The sequence below is a fragment of the Myotis daubentonii genome, chromosome 16 (assembly GCF_963259705.1).
Source record: "Myotis daubentonii chromosome 16, mMyoDau2.1, whole genome shotgun sequence".
Lineage (NCBI taxonomy): Eukaryota > Metazoa > Chordata > Mammalia > Chiroptera > Vespertilionidae > Myotis > Myotis daubentonii.
The window spans coordinates 4,450,614-4,467,661 of NC_081855.1; the positions used below are offsets into that span (position 1 = coordinate 4,450,614).

General features: G+C 55.3%; 1 protein-coding gene and 1 long non-coding RNA gene across 15 annotated transcripts in view; one reads left to right on the forward strand and one right to left on the reverse strand.

Annotated features, from left to right (window-relative positions):
• EPN2 (epsin 2) overlaps positions 1–13,723 on the forward strand; it is an 88,847-nt gene extending 75,124 nt beyond the window's left edge. For 10 of the 14 annotated variants that reach the window (XM_059668471.1, XM_059668467.1, XM_059668474.1 and 7 more), the window contains 4 exons: positions 6,638–6,862; positions 7,321–7,407; positions 9,291–9,500; positions 11,390–13,723. In XM_059668471.1, coding sequence (XP_059524454.1) covers positions 6,638–6,862; positions 7,321–7,407; positions 9,291–9,500; positions 11,390–11,688 — 821 coding nt within the window. In that variant the 3' untranslated portion in view covers positions 11,689–13,723. The remainder of the gene's footprint in view (positions 1–6,637; positions 6,863–7,320; positions 7,408–9,290; positions 9,501–11,389) is intronic. The other 4 variants (XM_059668475.1, XM_059668476.1, XM_059668480.1 and 1 more) reach the window with 2 other exon arrangements.
• Positions 12,826–15,904, reverse strand: LOC132217951 (uncharacterized). The gene is made up of 2 exons (XR_009449049.1): positions 15,784–15,904; positions 12,826–15,439 (listed from the first exon to the last, which is right to left on the reverse strand). It is a non-coding gene; the product is annotated as an uncharacterized LOC132217951 (long non-coding RNA).
• Between the last annotated feature and the right edge of the window lie 1,144 nt (positions 15,905–17,048).

Below are 17,048 nucleotides of genomic sequence, written 5' to 3' on the forward strand. Positions count from 1 at the left end.
ATGCTGAGAGAGAGAGAAACATCGGCCGGTTGCCTCCTGCACACCCCCTACTGGGGATCAAGCCCCAAACCTGAACATGTGCCCTGACTGGGAATCTTACCAACTGAGCCACTCTGGCCAGATGTGGGAGAGTAGTTTTAGAGAATATAAGAAAACATGAGCAGCACGATTCCTGAGCCTGTGGCCTTGAAGAATACACATTATTTTCAGTCACATCTTTGCCTAGCATATGAATACTCACAAAAATTGATCATGTGCTAGGCAAAGATGCTAGCTTCCACAAATTTCAGAAAATTGGGATCACATAGGATATATATATTTTCTGACCATAATACATTCAAGTTAAAAGTCAGTAACAAAAAGATAACTAGAAAAACTCCATACACTTGACATTTTAAAACACTTCTAAACTCTTGAATCAAAAAAGAAAATATGAAAATCAGAAATATTTAGAACCAAATGATGTAAATATTTTCATATCAGAATTTGTGGGACAACTGAAGCAAATAGTATAAGGGAAATTTACAGCTTAGGGTGTTTCCACTTGTCAAGAAGAAAGGCACAAGATGAATGAGGTGACATTAGGGTAGAATAGCGTTACACCCAGATCAGTAGGAGGAATGAAATAGGGTAAGAACAGAAGTGAATTGGCGCACAAACTAATAATACCCACGAAGATGGAAGTTAGTGATTGAAAAGAGTAGTAAAATGGACAAACGTTTGAGGATTTTCAAAAGCAGAGGAAAGGCACAGGCAGTATTGGGGAGGACACAACAGAAACCACCAAGATTCAGAACAGAGTAGAGGCTGTGTGATCAACTTTGCCTTCGGTCTAAAAACTTAGACACGGTGGGTATTAGCCCTTTGTACACTGTAAGCGTGTCTGGACGCAAGCGGCGAAACTTCCCCACGCCACGCGCGTGTATCGCAAACCTCACATATCAACACTGGTCGCCCAGTTCTAAAATCAGACTTACTAGTGACATCTCTGGGTTTGTAGAGAAAATTATGGTAACTTAAATTCGTAAATATTCCAGCGCATAAGGAAGAAATGGGGATGGTTTCCATTTTGGATGTGTGGCAGTTAACTAAAGACAACTTAGCACAGCTGACTGAAGAAAACCTATAAAGAGGGATAATCCTCTAGTCATTAAAGAAATTGAATCAGTGCCCTGGCCGATGTTCTCAGTGGTTAGAGTGTTGACCCATGCACCAAAGGGTCACGGGTCCAATTCCTGGTCAAGGGCATGTACTTGGGCAGCAGGTTCATTACCCGGCCCCTTCGAGGCGTGAGTGGGAGGCAACCAATAGATGCTTCTCTCTCTAAAAATCAATGGCAAAAATACCCTTGGGTAAGGATTAACAAAAAAGAAATTAAATCAGTTACTTAAAAATTCCCCTCACCCCTCAAATCTACCCAAAGGTAGCAAGTTCTAACATCATTCAAGAAACAATTCCACTTTTATATGCAGTCCTTCAGAGGACAGGAAAATAGGGAGTATTCCTACCCATTTGATAAGGCTAACATAACCTTAACATCACACCACACAAAAGACATGTGAGAATAGACGGGCCAGTCCCACTGATGAATATAGATGCAAAAATGCTAAGCAAAGAAACAATAGCAAAGCCAACATGAAAAAATATAAAAATGACATAGCACATCATGAAAACTTACTTGGTTTTTAAGGACCAGGTCATTAGAAAATGTATTAATGTGTATGCACCATTTTAGCAGACTCAAAGAGTAAAATCATGTGATCATCTTAACAGAGTCAAGAGTAGGTTGACAAAATTCATCAGCTAGCTCTGGCCATGCGGCTCAGAAGATTGAGTGTTGTCCTGTGCACCGAAAGGTCACTGGTTCGATTCCTGGTCCCTCCTCAGGGTGTGTATGGGAGGCAATCAATTGATGTTTCTGTGTCTCCCTCCCTCTCACTCTAAAATCAACATAAAAAATAAAAAGAAGTAAGAGTTATATTTTTAAAAAATTCATCAGCTATTCATTGCAAAAATTTAGCTAACTTGCCCGGAGTGATGGGGAACTTGCATAAAGGCTTCTAAAAGGAAAAAAACACACACTATTGTTGCAATTGGTATCTCTTTTTATTATTATTGATTTTTAGAGAGAGAGGAGGTGGGAGAGAAACATTGATCAGTTGGCCTCCCCTTACCAGGGATTGAACCTGCCACCCTTGGTGTGAGGCGATGCTCCAACAAACTGAGGCACCGGCCAGGGCCAGATGGTACTGTTTAATAGTAAAATGTTGGAAGTTGATCCTGTGAGAGCAAGATAAGGCCACTGTCTGCCTTCCAGCTTTATGTTGGGATTGGTGGTTCCAGCCAACACAGTGAGACAGGAAAACGAAAGAAAAAGTATCCTATCTAATAATAGACAAACATGGTAATTAACCGTAACTTCGCTACCCTTCCCATTGGCTAATCAGGGTGATATGCAGATTAACTGCCAACCAAGATGGCAGCCGGCAGCCAGGCAGATGAAGCGAACAGGAGGCTTGCTTGCTTCAGTGATGGAGGAAGCCAAGGTTCCCTGCCTGCTGCTGCCGGCCTCTGAGCTGCACTCTAAGAAACAATGTTTCAATTGTAGAAGCTAAACAAACCCAGATACCTGCTTTCAGCCAGCCACAGCCTCAGAGCTGGAGCCGGGCCTCAGAGCTGGAGCTGGCTCTCAGCTCCAGTGACAGCTATAGAAGGTAAATAAATAAATTTCTACAGATGAGCTTACTAGAATTTATTCCCAGAATAATTTAAAAAAAAAAAAAAAAACAGAAAAAAAGGAGAGGCTGGGAGCTTCAGTTGCCCGCCAGCCTGAAAACGGCCCTCAGCCCCTCACCCAGACTGGCCAGGCACCCCAGTGGGGACCCCCACCCTGAAGGGGGTGTGACCAGCTGCAAACAGCCATCATCCCATTATCCAGGCTGGCCAGGCACCCAAGCAGGACCCCCACCCTGATCCAGGACACCCTTCAGGGTAAACTAGCCGGCCCCCACCCGTGCACCAGGCCTCTATCCTATATAGTAAAAGGGTAATATGCAAACTGACCCTAACAGCAGAATGACTGGGAATGACTGGTCACTATGACACACACTGACCACCAGGGGGCAGACGCTCAATGCAGGAGCTGCCCTCTGGTGGTCAGGGCACTCTCACATGGGAGGAGCTCTGCTCAGCCACAAGCCAGGCTGATGGCTGCCAGTACAGCGGTGGTGGTGGGAGCCTCTCCTGCCTCAGCAGCGCTAAGGCTGTCCGACTGCAGTTTCGGCCTGCTTCCCGCTGGCAAGTGGACATACCCCGAGGGCTGCTGGGCTGCCAGAGGGATGTCTGATTGCCATCTTAGGCCCAATCCCCTGGGGAGCAGGCCTAAGCCAGCAGGTGGTCATCCCCTGAGGGGTCCCAGACTGCGAGAGGGCACAGGCCAGGCTGAGGGACCCCCTCTCCCCCCTGAGTGCACAAATTTTTGTGCACCGTGCCTCTAGTATATAATAAAGAGCTAATATGCAAATTGACCATCACACCCTCGCACAAGATGGCCGCCCCATGTGGTCAAAAGATGGCTACCACAAGATGGCCGGCAGGGGAGGGCAGTTGTGGGCGATCAGGCAAGTGGGGGAGGGCAGTTAGGGATGATCAGGCCAGCAGGGGAGGGCAGTTGTGGGGGGGGGGGACCAGGCCTGAAGGGAAGGGCAGTTAGGGGTGACTAGGCCTGCAGGGGAAGGCAGTTGGGGGATACAAGGCCTGCACGGGAGGGCTGTTGGGGGCGACCAGGCCGGCAGGGGAGGGCAGTTGGGGGTGATCAGGCCAGCAGGGGAGCAGTGAGGCATCGATCAGGCAGGCTGGCAGGTGAGCGGTTTGGAGCCTAAACCGGCAGCCGGACATCCCCCGAGAGGTCCCAGATTGGAGAGGGTACAGGCTGGGGTGAGGGACACACACCACACCACACACCCCTCTAGTAAGGATTAGAGAGACTAAACTGTTACCATTTGTAAGTCATGTGATCATGTACATGGAATATACAAAAATTTCTACAGATGAGTTTACTAGAATTAAGAGTTATTAGAGCCCTGGCTGGTTTGGCTCAGTGGATAGAGTGTCAGCCTGTGGACGGAAGGGTCCCAGGTTCGATTCCGGTCAAGGGCACATGCCTGGGTTGCGGGCTCGATCCAATGTGCAGGGAGCAGCCAATCGATTCCCTCTCATCATTGATATTTCTTTCTTCCTCTCTGAAGTCAATGAAAATAAATTTTTTAAAAGTTATTAGAATTATAAAAATAACTAATTAGGATGAATTTCAGTGTTAGAATTAAGAGTAGCAAGATTTTGGGATAAAAAAATCAGTATATAAAATTAAATTGTTTTCTGCATAACAAAAAATAAATAGAAAATGAAATTTTAAAAATATACTGGTCCCTAGGAATAAATTTTATAAGAGTTGTATAAATCCCCAATGGAAATAAAGGATAAAAATTTTTAAAGATTACATTTTACTGAAAGATATTAAAGAAGACAAGTAAGTGGGGAGATATTCTGTGATTTTGGTTTGGAAGACTTGCTATTAATAACAATTTTCCTCAAATTGATCTGAGATTCAATGCAATTCTGCTCAAAATTTCAACAAGGTTTTAATTTTTTTAACCTGGCAAGATGATTTAAAAATAAGTGTGAAAGAGTAAGGGACCAGAAATGGCCAAGGTCCTCCTGGAGAACACGGCCAGAGTTGGGATTTGCTGTGCCACATGTCAGGGTCTGTTATCATAATAATATCTGCGAGGATAACCCGTGTACAGCGATGGAGACAGAAATGGGTCAGTGGAACAGAACAGCCCAGGAATGAGCCCATGAAGACTTACCTTCGGACAGAGGAGGCGCTGTGCGAGTTCACCTTTCACATAGGAAAGCAGGAGCCACGTGCAAGACCAGTTACCAGCACATCAGATGTGAAACGTGGAAGGAAACGGTCCACCTCTCCAGCGTTAGTATGGAAGGACAGCTTCGAGGCCCCGGGGTGGGGGGCGATGTCTGAATGTCAGGAAAAGCACCAACGAAAATACTGAGGTTCTGCTGCATTCAGGGGAAGAGCTCGTCCGCTCATCTGCTCACTCACCTAAGGAGAGGGAAGGCGAGGATATTTGCAACACAAGGAAGAGACGTGGTACTTAGGACGTGGGAAGCACTGTCGGGTCAGAGGAAAAGGCGGCCCAAGGAAGGTGGTGGTGGCCGTGACGGCCGGTCTTTCTGGGAGAGGAGAGCAGTGGCAGTGGTAGCTGGCATTGCCCGGTGACGGGGACAGGGCGCACAGGCACCTGCGGTGGAACGTGGACAAAGCAGTGCAGTAGCTAGGCCAGACCAGGGCCTCCACAGGCGGCCCATTGTGGCCTTTCTGGAGTGACAGACCCAGCAGTGAAAAGGAACACACTCGGCCACACCTCACACAGATGACGCCCCCGTAAAACACGGAGAGGACACAGCCTGTCACAAGGACTGTCTCCTCGCTGATGGGGGTGAAAGTGCCACGGGGGGAGGCACTTTCTGGTCCCTGAAAAGCAGCAGCGGTTTTTAAACATTCCTGTGATGCTCCACTGGAGGAAAGGAGATGCATGTGTGTGTGGTGTACATGTGTATCTTCATGTGCCAAAATGTGTGTATGCATGTATCTGCATGTACCTGAATGTGTGTGTGCACATGTAGCTACATATACCTGCATGTGTATGTACATATATGTACACATATCTACATGTACCCAGTGTGTGTGCATGTGTGTGCACATACCTGAATATGAGTGTGCCCATGTACATGTGTATCCACATGTACCTGAATGTGTATGCACATGCACATCTGCATGCACCCAAATGTGTGTATACATGTATCTATATGTACCCCAATGTGTGTGTACACATGCACACACATATCTACACGTGTTCAAATATGTCTACACATGTACTAGTACCTACATGCATTCTGTGTACATGTATACATGTGCCTTGCATGTATGTGTTCATACATGCATGTACCCAAATATATGTGTGCACGTGTCTACATGTACCTGAATTTGTGTATACAGGTACACATGTACCCACAATGGAGACTCACACAACAGGATTGGCCCTTACTTAGTTTGCTCAGGTGTTTTCTGTCCTGTCCTTCAAAAACCCAGGGGGGTGGCCACTCACGGGTTGTCACTCACAGTTGGACAGTGTCTCCTTGCTGAGGCTGGAGCCGTGCACAGGCGTCGCTACCCTCCTTGTGCTGCTCTCATGGGGCAGTCTCCCTCCTTCAAAGGCAGAGACCACTCGAAGCAGGTGGGACGGGCACTACAGCCAGAGCCCTGTCCAAGGCCTGTGTGCTCACAGGTATGTAAAGGTGGGGTGGTTCCAGAAAGTTCTGCACACTTGACCGGCCCAGTTACTGCAGAAATAATAACCGATGTTCAAAGCCTTAGCCAGGAGGCCTCTGTGGTCCCTTCCCGGGGGCTGTGCTGGGCCGGGCCTTGCAGGGCTCTCCCAGCCCTGGCTTCGGCTCTGTCTGGCGTTGCTGGTGTGGGATAGCACCCTTTGGGTGTCTGCCTCTCCTGACCCGGGGCACAGACCCTAGTGTGGCTCACATGGCCGTCTCACCCCAGCTGCCCAGGACTTTCTGAGGGCATCTCCGAGCCCTGCCCGCCTTCCTACAGGTGCCAAGCCAGCTTCCTCTGTGGACCCGTGGGGCGTTCCTCCCGGAGCCAGCACACACTCCAGCTCCACGAGCTCAGATTCCTGGGCGGCCCCGCAGCAGCCTGCCCATGGTGCCGAGAGGGCAGCGGACGCCTGGGCAGCAGCCTCTGCCGCCAAGCCTGCGGCCGCCTCTGGTGAGCCAGCCCTGCTTCCTCCTGGGTCCCAGGAGCCCCTTGGGCCCCGCCACTCTCCCCCTCTACCTCCTTGGCATGGGGCCTCTCCATTTGGCAGCCTCTGTCCCCGCCCCCAGCCACACCCACTCTGCGGGCTCACTGGCCTCTGGTGCCAAACCTCCTCCAGAGGGAGCCCGGCCCAGGCAGGCTGCCCTCCAACACTCCAGGCACTTCCTGCGGCCGAGCCCAGCTCCACTGTAGCTTCACCACCGTCAGCCCCTCCTGCCCTTTCAGGGGGGTGGTGGGAGGAGCAGGCAGGCGAACACCCCACTCTACGCTCCGGAGGCCACGTTCAGTTCCAGCCCCCAGTGACCCTGAACCGAGCGGCCTCTGTGCTCTCAGTGTCCCCCAGAAGGGACGTGGGGCGTGGGACGGGGAGAGCCACGAGGTGCTCAGTCGCTGGCCTTGTGTCCACTCAGGGGCCTTCGATCTCTTCAGTAATTTGAATGGGACAATTAAAGATGACTTTTCTGAATTTGACAACCTCCGAACGTCAAAAAACACAGGTATGTAAAGGTGGGGTGGTTCCAGAAAGTTCTGTGCACTTGACCGGCCCAGTCACTGCAGAAATAATAACCGACGTTCAAAGCTCAGCACCTTCACGCACTTCCTGTGCGTTTTGATCTTGGAGCCAGAAGTGTGTAATCACAAGGATCACACCTCACAGTGAACAGTCCTACGCTGAGTGTCCTTTCACCCGCTCCTTGTCCTGGGCCCATGTTTCCTCTCTGGGTCACCTCCCCCTAAGGCTCATGACTGCCCTGCCCCGCCCCCAGCCCAGAGTGGGACCCCCACCTTCAGGTCTAAGCCATGGTTTCCATTCACCTTCACCCTCCCAGCATCCCACTCCCCAAGGTTGCCAGCTTTTCCAGACTGCGGCTTTGGGCATGCCCCACGCCATCCCCCAGGTCGCGCTCCTGCTCGCCCGTCAGAGCCCCCACCAGGAGACCCACCGTTAAGTCTGCAGGCCCAGCTCTTCCCTGGGTGCCCCTGGCTGGGAGGGGTCAGATGAGGTGCAGCGTGGCCAGGAGGGAGCAGGAGGAGGCCTGGGTGCACTCTCCGTGTACCTCGGGGTGGAGCTGGGCGGCCACAGCCTCTCCATGTCAGGGCTGTGCCTCGTCACACAGCAACTTCTCTTCTCTCTCCTCCCTCCGCTTCTCCCTATTCTCCACTCCCCCCTCCACCTCTCTGCCTCTCCCCTGCTGCAGCCATCGGCCTGGCTGGCCTGGTCTAAGGTACGAGCAGCCTGGCCCTCAGCTCGGGTCAGAGGCGACGTAGAATGTGCCGCTTCGTGCAGTCTTTCTTTTGCTGCATTCAGAAAGCCACGGGCTCCATGAGTCTCGGTGCAGGCCAGAGTGCAACCGACTGTCCTTCCGGCCGCGCTCCGTGAGGGCAGCCCGGCTGGTGGCGGGGCCTCCGTGGACTTGCAGAGCCCGTCCCTGGCATGTTCCTGTCGGAGGAAATTTGGAAAAGCTTATGGGGAGAAAATGAAAATCATCTTTGATTTTTCCCACCCTCAGCCACTGTTTCCTTCCAGTATGTTCTGAGCTCTTAAATACAGTTGGGCTCACACTGTCGGAGTTGAACCCCGCCTCCCACCCCCATTTTATGGAATAACGGGTTGAGAACACGTCCTCATAACATTAAAATCCTTAGGAAAGATTTCTCATCCAGGTAGTGTCCCCGTCCCGCTCAGAGCAATGTCTTCAGTCTTTACTCTTCGGGAGGACACTAGGTTGGTTGGTTCTGCGGAGGGAAATAATGCCGCGGTGAGCGTGTGCCCGCGTGCCACAGCGCATTACTTCCTGACCGGCTTCTGGGGTGGGCACATGCAGGGAACGTGCCCATTTCGCAGCGCCCTGCACCACATCGCCCCCTTGCATCTTGGCCCAGCAGCACATGCCCACAGCCTGTCTCCGCACACCCTCTGTTGGCTGGATTTTTAAAAATAATTTGCTCCCTTCTAGCTGTCAAGAAATTCATGCTCATTGTAGAAAATTTACTAGTAGAAAATGAAAACATTAAAAAAACAAATTGCCCTGCCTCGCCGCCAGCCCAGAATAGCATCTTACGGAGCTTGAAGGACTGAGCTGTAGACTGTTAGTCCCCGCCTCTCACTGGCTGCGAGGAGAGCTCTCCTCATCTGGGCTCTGTCCCTGCACGTGGGCTGGTGACCCGGAGGCAGACTCTCAGCTGCCCTGTGGCTGTCTCCAGCTCAGGGCTGTGGAGACAACCCTGCAATGAGCATCCCACCCCTGCAGCCCCACGGGGAGTTGTGGGTCCGGGCACGTCTGTGTGGCTCGGGATGTCCTGGGTGACTGCCCTTGGGTGCAGGAGCCGCAGGACCTCCCTCCGGCTCACCACGCCTGTGTCTGTCATTGTCTTGTAGCGGAGGCGGTGGCCTCTCTGCCATCCCAAAAAAGTGGAACTGCAAGCCCTGACCCCTTTGAGTCTCAGCCCCTGACCGCGAGCAAGCCCAGCAGCGCCCGGAAAACCCCAGAGTCCTTCCTGGGCCCCAACGCGGCCCTGGTGAACCTGGACTCCCTGGTGACCAGGCCAGCCCCGCCGGCCCAGTCCCTCAACCCTTTCCTGGCACCAGGTAAGCGGCTTCCCAGCACTCCCGCAGCTGGCGGCTCCTCCTGAGAAGGGGCTGGTGCGAGGCCTGTCCTCGCCTCCCACCTCGGGGCTGAGGGGGAGTGAAACAGCCCCTCCTTTCCAGTGGAGACCACTGAGCAGAAGCTGCCCCTGACCTGTGCCCCAGCCAGGGAGAGCCTCTAGCGAGCGCCCACCCGGTGGTGCTGGGGGTGGGAGTGCAGTTTGCCCCCTATGTCCTGTCAAGTGCAGTGTCACTGGCCCTTAGCTGGGCCATCCTCAGGGACCCTGGGACCCTCACTTCACCCCTGCTGTGGGTTCTGTCTTCCCTGGGGCTGGGAACACGGCCCTCGCGCCCCTCCATTCATTCTCCCTGGGGCGGTGGGGGGCTGTTTAAAGACCTGCGCTCCACCCTCCGCCTCCCTGGGCTACAGGGCAAGCCCCCCCACCCCCTCCTTTAGTGCTCCCGCCCCTCCCAAGTGCTCAGGCCCTCAGCTCCCAGCTGCTGACACTCCTCATGCGGACGCCCTGTCCCCTCCTCCCATGGAAGGCACATCTGTCCCTCAGCCCCTCCCACAACACTCCCCAGATACCCGGCGGCCTTGGGCTCCCCGAGGGCAAGAACTTGTCACGTTCAAGGGGTGCAGCCCCTGACCTGCCCCGCGGTGAAGGGATCTGAAGGCTGGACCATGGCCCCTGATGGGAGCCTTTAGAGAAGGACCCAGGACCTGGGGGCAGGGGTTGGGGGCCCGGGGGGGTGTGGGGAGCCTTGGTCCTGCCACCCTGCGTCCTGAGACAGGAGGCAGTTACCCCCAGGAGGTGACTCCGGGGCCCTTTGCTCCCTGGAGCTAGATCAGAACCCAGTTTCCAAAGCAACACGAACCCTGTCCCTACCCCAGAAGGGCTCCTGCCACCCCTGCCCAGAGAGCCCGGCGGCCCCGGAGTCCCCCTGGCAGCTGTGGCATCAACGTCTCCTAGGCTTTCAGGGAGGGGCTCGTGGGGTGGGGAAGAGCTGTGCTGTCTGCAACAGACCTGTCTCAGGCTGCAGCCAACGCCCTGCTGGACCCACATCGGCCGTATCCCGGGCCGCACAGGGGCTTGGGCTGCTGTCATTGGTGGTGTCTGGCTCTAACCCTTCTAAGCTGAGCCTCAAGCGAGTCCCTGTCCTGCTCTGGAGTCTCGGTTTGGTCATCTCTCAAGGGTGATCTGCAGAGCCCACCTCCTGGGGTGACTAGAGGGGGGGGCTGATGCAGGGATGTCAGGGGCGCCCTCCCAAGCCTGCCCGCCCCAGTGTGTGGGAGCCTTTGTGAGTAGGAGCTGGGCTGCATTGGAGACGCAGTGCCGGCAGCTCCTGCGCTTGGGGCAGAATATCAGCAGATGTGTTTACTAGAAGGGAAAGAGGCTTTCTGATGTGAGGTAAATTCTGGAAATGCCGGGAAAGACAGAGCTGCGCCAGTCTCTTGACTGCAGGACTTCTCAGAGCCTTTGGAGAAGGGCACAGCATGGGGACTGCCACACAAGCCACACCTGTGGCTCCCGCCTCCCCCTTTGCTCTTCTCCCTCCCAGGCACCCGTTGTCACAGGGCAATGCCAGCGGTTGGCTGCTGAGGGAGTCTTGGGCCAGCCCTACGGAGGAGCTGGGCCCTCCAGCCTGGCACATTCCTGGCACTGCCTCCTTTAGGCTTGTGACCTTGGACAAGTTGCTTGGCTTCTCCAAGTCAGAGCCTTAGTCTGCTCATGCAAACAGTGGAGACTGGTTCTGTAAGCAGACGTGTCTCCGAGTGCCAGCAGGGCTGCCAGGGGCTCTGTGGCGCAGCAGGAACCGGGGCGCACCAGCCCCCGGCCTTGAGGGCGGATGCTGTTCTGACCACCCACTGTCCCTCCTGCTCTCTCCAGGTGCAGCTGCGGCTTCGGGCCCTGTCAACCCATTCCAGGTGAACCAGCCCCAGCCGCTGACGCTGAACCAGCTGCGGGGGAGCCCCGTGCTGGGGACCAGCGTGTCCTTCGGGCCTGGCCCAAGTGTGGAGCCCATGGCTGTGGCCTCCATGACCTCCACAGCCTCACACCCAGCTCTAGGGGCCAGCAGTTCCTCCCTGGCGCCATTGGGCCCTGCCACAATGAACATGGTGGGCAGCGTGGGCATCCCCCCAACGGCAGCTCAGGCTACTGGCACAACCAACCCTTTCCTTCTCTAGTGCCCAGGCCTGGGACCCACCCAGAGCAAATGCCCAAGCGCCTGTGCCCAGGACACCAGCCGAGACTCATGCGGAGCCGAGTCAGGGCCGGGGGTCGGTGCCAGAGGGTCGTCTGTACAGCCCCGTCCTCAGGAGGAGCAGGCGGCGTGCTGAGCCTCAGATCAGGACGGGCTCTGCGCACCTTCTGGCGCCTGCTCACCCTGACCCAGCCCAGGCACCCTCGCCTCCCAAGTGCAGGGTCCTGACTCTTGGGGGCCGCCCGGCTCTGCGGGGCCTTGGTCAGGGGCGGGAGTCCTCAGTGTTGCCCTTGCCGTTAGCCTCAGCCTGAGGGTCTCGGGGACACAGCCTCGCCCAGGACCTGGGACGGCCGCCTTGTCTTTGCCCTTCGCCTCCAGCCCCGCCGGCCCAGGTGTGGTTGGAAGGAAGTGCTGGCTCCGTTAGCCCCGACCTTTAGGGGAAGTGGTTGTGCATCTCTTTCTTTGGCTCCTGTGAGTTCAAAGTAAACACCACCTGGGACGACCCGCGTGCAGGCCGCTAGAGCGAGCTTTCCACTGACCCGAGCGCCACCCTCCGCGCGGCTCAAGGCTTGTGTATGTTTGCACATGTTCGTTTAGTACAGTTTCATATTTGAGTTTGCAGAATTATCTAACAGTCTTTTTTGGCTAATATTTTTATAACGTGGTTCTTATTTAACTGTCTAGTTTTGATAGAATTTACCAAGTCTGACTGAATTAAGATATTGGCACATGTTATGTTAGTAGTTTAAATTCTCTTATTTATGGTTTTAACTCTATAAGAAAATTTAAATAGGAAGAGACAAAAAAAATGCCTTATGGAAAACTAAAGTAAATTCTTTATAGAAAAAAAATTTGAGAGTTTGATTACACTTAAATGATGATGTTTATTTAAAAAAACACTACAACAACAAAAAAACTCTAGCCTCCAGTTGCCTTTTCCTTTAATTCCCTTTTTTGGTGAATTACCAAACTGATTAACTTTCAGCCTTTTTGGCTAGATGCTAAGAAAGAACTATTTTTCTTACTGATACACCAGCATCAAGAAAGTTAAAGAAAAAATCTAAAGTTTGAATGTGACTCCCAGTGTTTATCAGCTGATTCCTTTTTGTAACTGAGGGCGTGCATGTTGGCGGGGCTTCCGCTCCCGATGGGAATGTGAGATGGAAGAGACATCTGGGACCACTTGTCTGTGATCTCCTGTCTGATACTCGCTCAGGTGAAGACAGGGGAGGGGGGAGGGGGAGATGGCCGTTGGCTGGGGGCAGTGGCTCCCTGGAGCTTGTGGCTGAGTCGGGCGGGCGAGGGACCAGGGCTGGCCCTGACTCTGCTAACTCCAGACACACAGCACAGACTTAAAACCCATCATCTCTTATTTTGGAGAAGAAAACAGTGATCCTCACCCAGGATAGATATTTAATAAACACGCCCGTGTATTACCTCCTGCCCCTCGCCCAGCCACCACTATAAAAAGTATTAGGTCATAAACTAAGGCCCAGAAAAGATCAGCCTTTCCTAGGGAAGGGGCGTTCTCCTCACATTCCACCGTGGGTGCCCTAGCCCTGGCCCCAGGGCAGCAGGCCACCGGCGGGCCCTCTGAGGCGGGGCCTGGGCCCTGCCTGGCTGTAGGAGGCACGCAGGCCGCGCTGACTGCCTCTGGGCCCCTCGCGTTTCCTGCTTCCCACTCACAGGGCTGCTCCCAGAGGCTCCTGGACTTCAGGCCGGGCCTGGGAGGGGGAGGCGGTGGACTGGGGCAGGTGCTCCCCCAGGTGCGGCCTGGCCGCCTCCCAGTGCCCCCAGCACGTTGATGCCCCTGCAGTACGGCCCAGGCCGCCCGGACGCCTGCACTGATCATGCCACTGCCAGCCGCTGCACGCGAGCTGCACACAGGCCCTTGCTCCCTCCTGAGGCTCCGGGTGGGGTCACCCCGTTTCCTCAGCCCCAGGGGCCGGTAGCTGGTTTTGAACTTGTGTCACTATTGATACTTCCTGTATAAATATAATTTATCATTTGTACCATGATGCGGTCTCTGGCTGTGTACTTCGCCCTCCCCTGTTCTTTATCCATCCCGTGGCGCAGGGCGGGTGGGCAGGCTGTGGAGCCAGGCCCTGCCTGGAGCCCAGTTTGGCCTGCGGTTGACAAGGCCACTGTCCCGATGGCCGGAGAGGGACTGGAGGCGGCCTTCAGGACACTGCTGTGGTCTGCAGGCACGGAGGTGGAGGTGCTGGCCTCGTCTTTCCTCCTCGCTGGGTCTTGGGGGCGCACCCCACTGGGGACCTAAGGGCTTGCTTCATTGCCACCAGAGAGCTGCCCCTTCAGAGGCCGCCAGCCAGCCGCACATCCTCAGGGTGACTCATGGCCGCCGGCTTGGTGGCTGGTGCAGGGCCCTGTCCCCTTCCAGAACCCGTCCTAGGAGGGAGCACAGCAGGGGGAGCACAGGGGCAGGAGGGGGGGGGCACGGGGCAGGCCTGCGCTTCTCTTGTGAGGGCCTGGGCCCCAGCCTCTGCTCGGGGCTGCCCGCCACCCACCTTTCCGTGCTGAAACCCTGGCCGTGGACCCTCAGGGAGCAGGACTTGACAGGGCCCTGGGGCGGGTTTGCAGGGCCGGCGGCAGCTGGGGGTCCACTCAGGCAGGTGGGGGGGCCCGGGGGCTCCTGGTGGGCAGCTCTCCAAGGGGTGTCTGGGGACTCCAGCAGCTTCCATCTGTGCCACTGCCCCTCCCACACACCAGAGCGGCGGGTGGGGGACACGACTTCCTCGTCCCCACACCAGAACTGGTCTCGCTTCGGTGCCAGGAAGGAGGAAATGCAGGATCCTTGTGCCCAGGGGGATCGGAAGTGGGTTTGGTTAGCGTGTGGCCAGTCACATGGCCCTCTGGTGTCACCAAGTACTTATTTCGCTGTTTCCCACACACCGATCGCATCCCCTCCCACGGGAGCTGTCCTTGGGCCCCGTCAGTCAGTCACCTGTAGGGCCATGAGAGAATGAATGCTGGGTAAGCAGCAGAGTTTGGGGTAGTTTGTTAACAGCAGCCGGTAACGAGCACTCACAACAGTCTTCCCTGGACAGCCTGCTTTCTTCCTGCTGCTGCCCCCCGTGTCGGTGCGGGGCCATTGGAGCCAGGCGCCCACGCCCTGCCCAGCCTGGGACTTGCCCAGGGCCGAGTGACCTACCGGTCAGAAGCCTCACTAGGCCTTTATAGTCAGAGCATGCTTCCGTCTTAGCCCTTCCTGTGTGAGTTCTAGAAGTTTCCTTTTCCAATCTTTTGATAACAGTTTTGGATTCTCTTAATTTCTTGTCACTTTTGCTTGCAAACTGGCCATTTTGCTGAGCACATCCCTTTGCTGTGGTAGCTTTCAAGTGGCCCCCGCACCTGCCTCCTGCAGCTGCCCTGCCCGGGCGGACGGCTCAGCAGGCAGAGCCTGCCCAGGGGAGCACGGTGGTCTCCTCCAGCCTGTCCTGCTGTCCAGGGTTCCGTCCACGTTCTTCCTGCCCGCCCGGCCAATACACATTGGCTGGTTTTGTTTTGGTTACAGCAGAAACTCACTCAGATACCAATTTCCATATCAGAATACAATAGGTGCCACAGGAACCAGTAAGTCCCAGGTTCTTGCTGGCTGACTGCCATGTTTCTCCCTCACAAAATGCCCAGTGGGAATGTTCTGGCAGCTCCCTCGCCATGTGTCATCTTTACCAGCTGGCCTCGGGGGCCGTGGGAAAGGAAGGGCGAGGGCATCACTCCGGGAGGTTTAAGTGGGTCAGGTCTCTACGTGGTGAACATCCTCTCAGCCTGTAGTTTCTGAGATGCAGGGCCGGGGAAATGCAGACGTCCCATGAGCCCAGGAGGAGGGTGGCCTGTGACAGCCTCGTCACTGGGGACGCAGCAACAGCAAGGGGTGGGCGTGGGGGCGTCTGCCTTGGCTGTTCATGGTCACGAGTGGGGAGCCTTCTTTCTGCCGAGGGCCGCGTGGATATTTATAACATCATTCATGGGCCGTACAAATTATCAGCTTAAGAATGAGCCTGCTCTCTTTGGTCAGACATTTAATTAACAAACCCCCACTGCCTTGGCAGGGCCAGACCAAATGATTTCTCGGGCCTTAGCCTACGGGCCTGGCGCTCCCACCTCTGGTGTCGCTGGTCACAGATCCCGGCCCACTCCCCACGCCCCAGGCACAACCTCCGAGTCCCCAACCAACATTCTGCTCTTGGCAGCAAAGGGGCGAGGCTCAGGTTCCCCGCCTGCTGGGCGCGGGCGGGCGTTGCCACGAGTCCGCAGGCAGCACACCGAAGCTGTATGCATTTCTCGGCGTGGAAAGGAAACGTTCCCTCAAAAGGAAAACACCGGAGGACAAACAGGCTCTCGTTGGTGACAAGCAGGCTGGCGTGTGCAGGGGCGTGCCCACGCCTGCACCTTCCTTTGAAATGCACTGGGAACAGGACGGCTCCACGGAGGTGAGGGGCAGAGGGAACACACCGGGAAGTGGTGATGGGAGACCGGGTGGTTGCGAAGTATTTAAACTTTTCTATGTTTAAACACTAATAATAAAATGTTGAAAAATAGAAAATGAAACCTAAGAGGGTTAACTGCTGTGTGAAAGGCGCTGACAGACTGGGCTCTGGCGACCTGAGGCTGCACGGACAGGCTCTGGGAGTGACGGGGAGGGCCGACTGCGGGGCGGGTGCGGAATGGACGGCGAGGGGCGGAGGCTGGAGAGCAGCGGAGGCCCAGCGCACGTTCTTTGCGTGGCTTCCATCACAGGACACGCGTGGGGGGGCAGGGGCAGGGCCTCGCACACCCCGGGCATCTCTGGCGCGAAGGCTGGTGGGTGCCGGAGGCGGGGGAGGCGGGGGGTGAGGGCAAGGGAGACTGAGGGTTTGAGCGGAGAAAAGGCGTGAGCGAGCTTCCTCGGATGCGAGGGGCTAAGGAAATAGGGGACCGCGTGGCAGCGACGTGAGGCCGGCCTGGCTCTGGACATGGTGCGGGCAGCCCTCGCCTGGACGCTCTGCCCAGGACAAGGTCGGCCGGGCGAGAATAGAGCCGGGGCAGGGTGGGGCTGAGGCCCGAGTGGACCGCATCTATGCGCGGGGAGCAAGGCTGAGGTCAAACCCAACCCTGAAGGAGGTCCTGCTAAGAGGGGCCTGGCCTGTGGGGGCGGCGGGCTCCCCGGACGCTGCAGGAGCTTCTAAAACGCAGCACCTGCCCGGCAGGGCACTCGCTGCCTCTCCTCCCTCAGGTGCCAACAGACAACAGACAACACAACATAGCCGCCCGGTGTGAACCGATAAAAACTATACCTGGTTTTTTTTGTTTTGTTTTTTTGTCAGATCAGCAAAAAATACATTT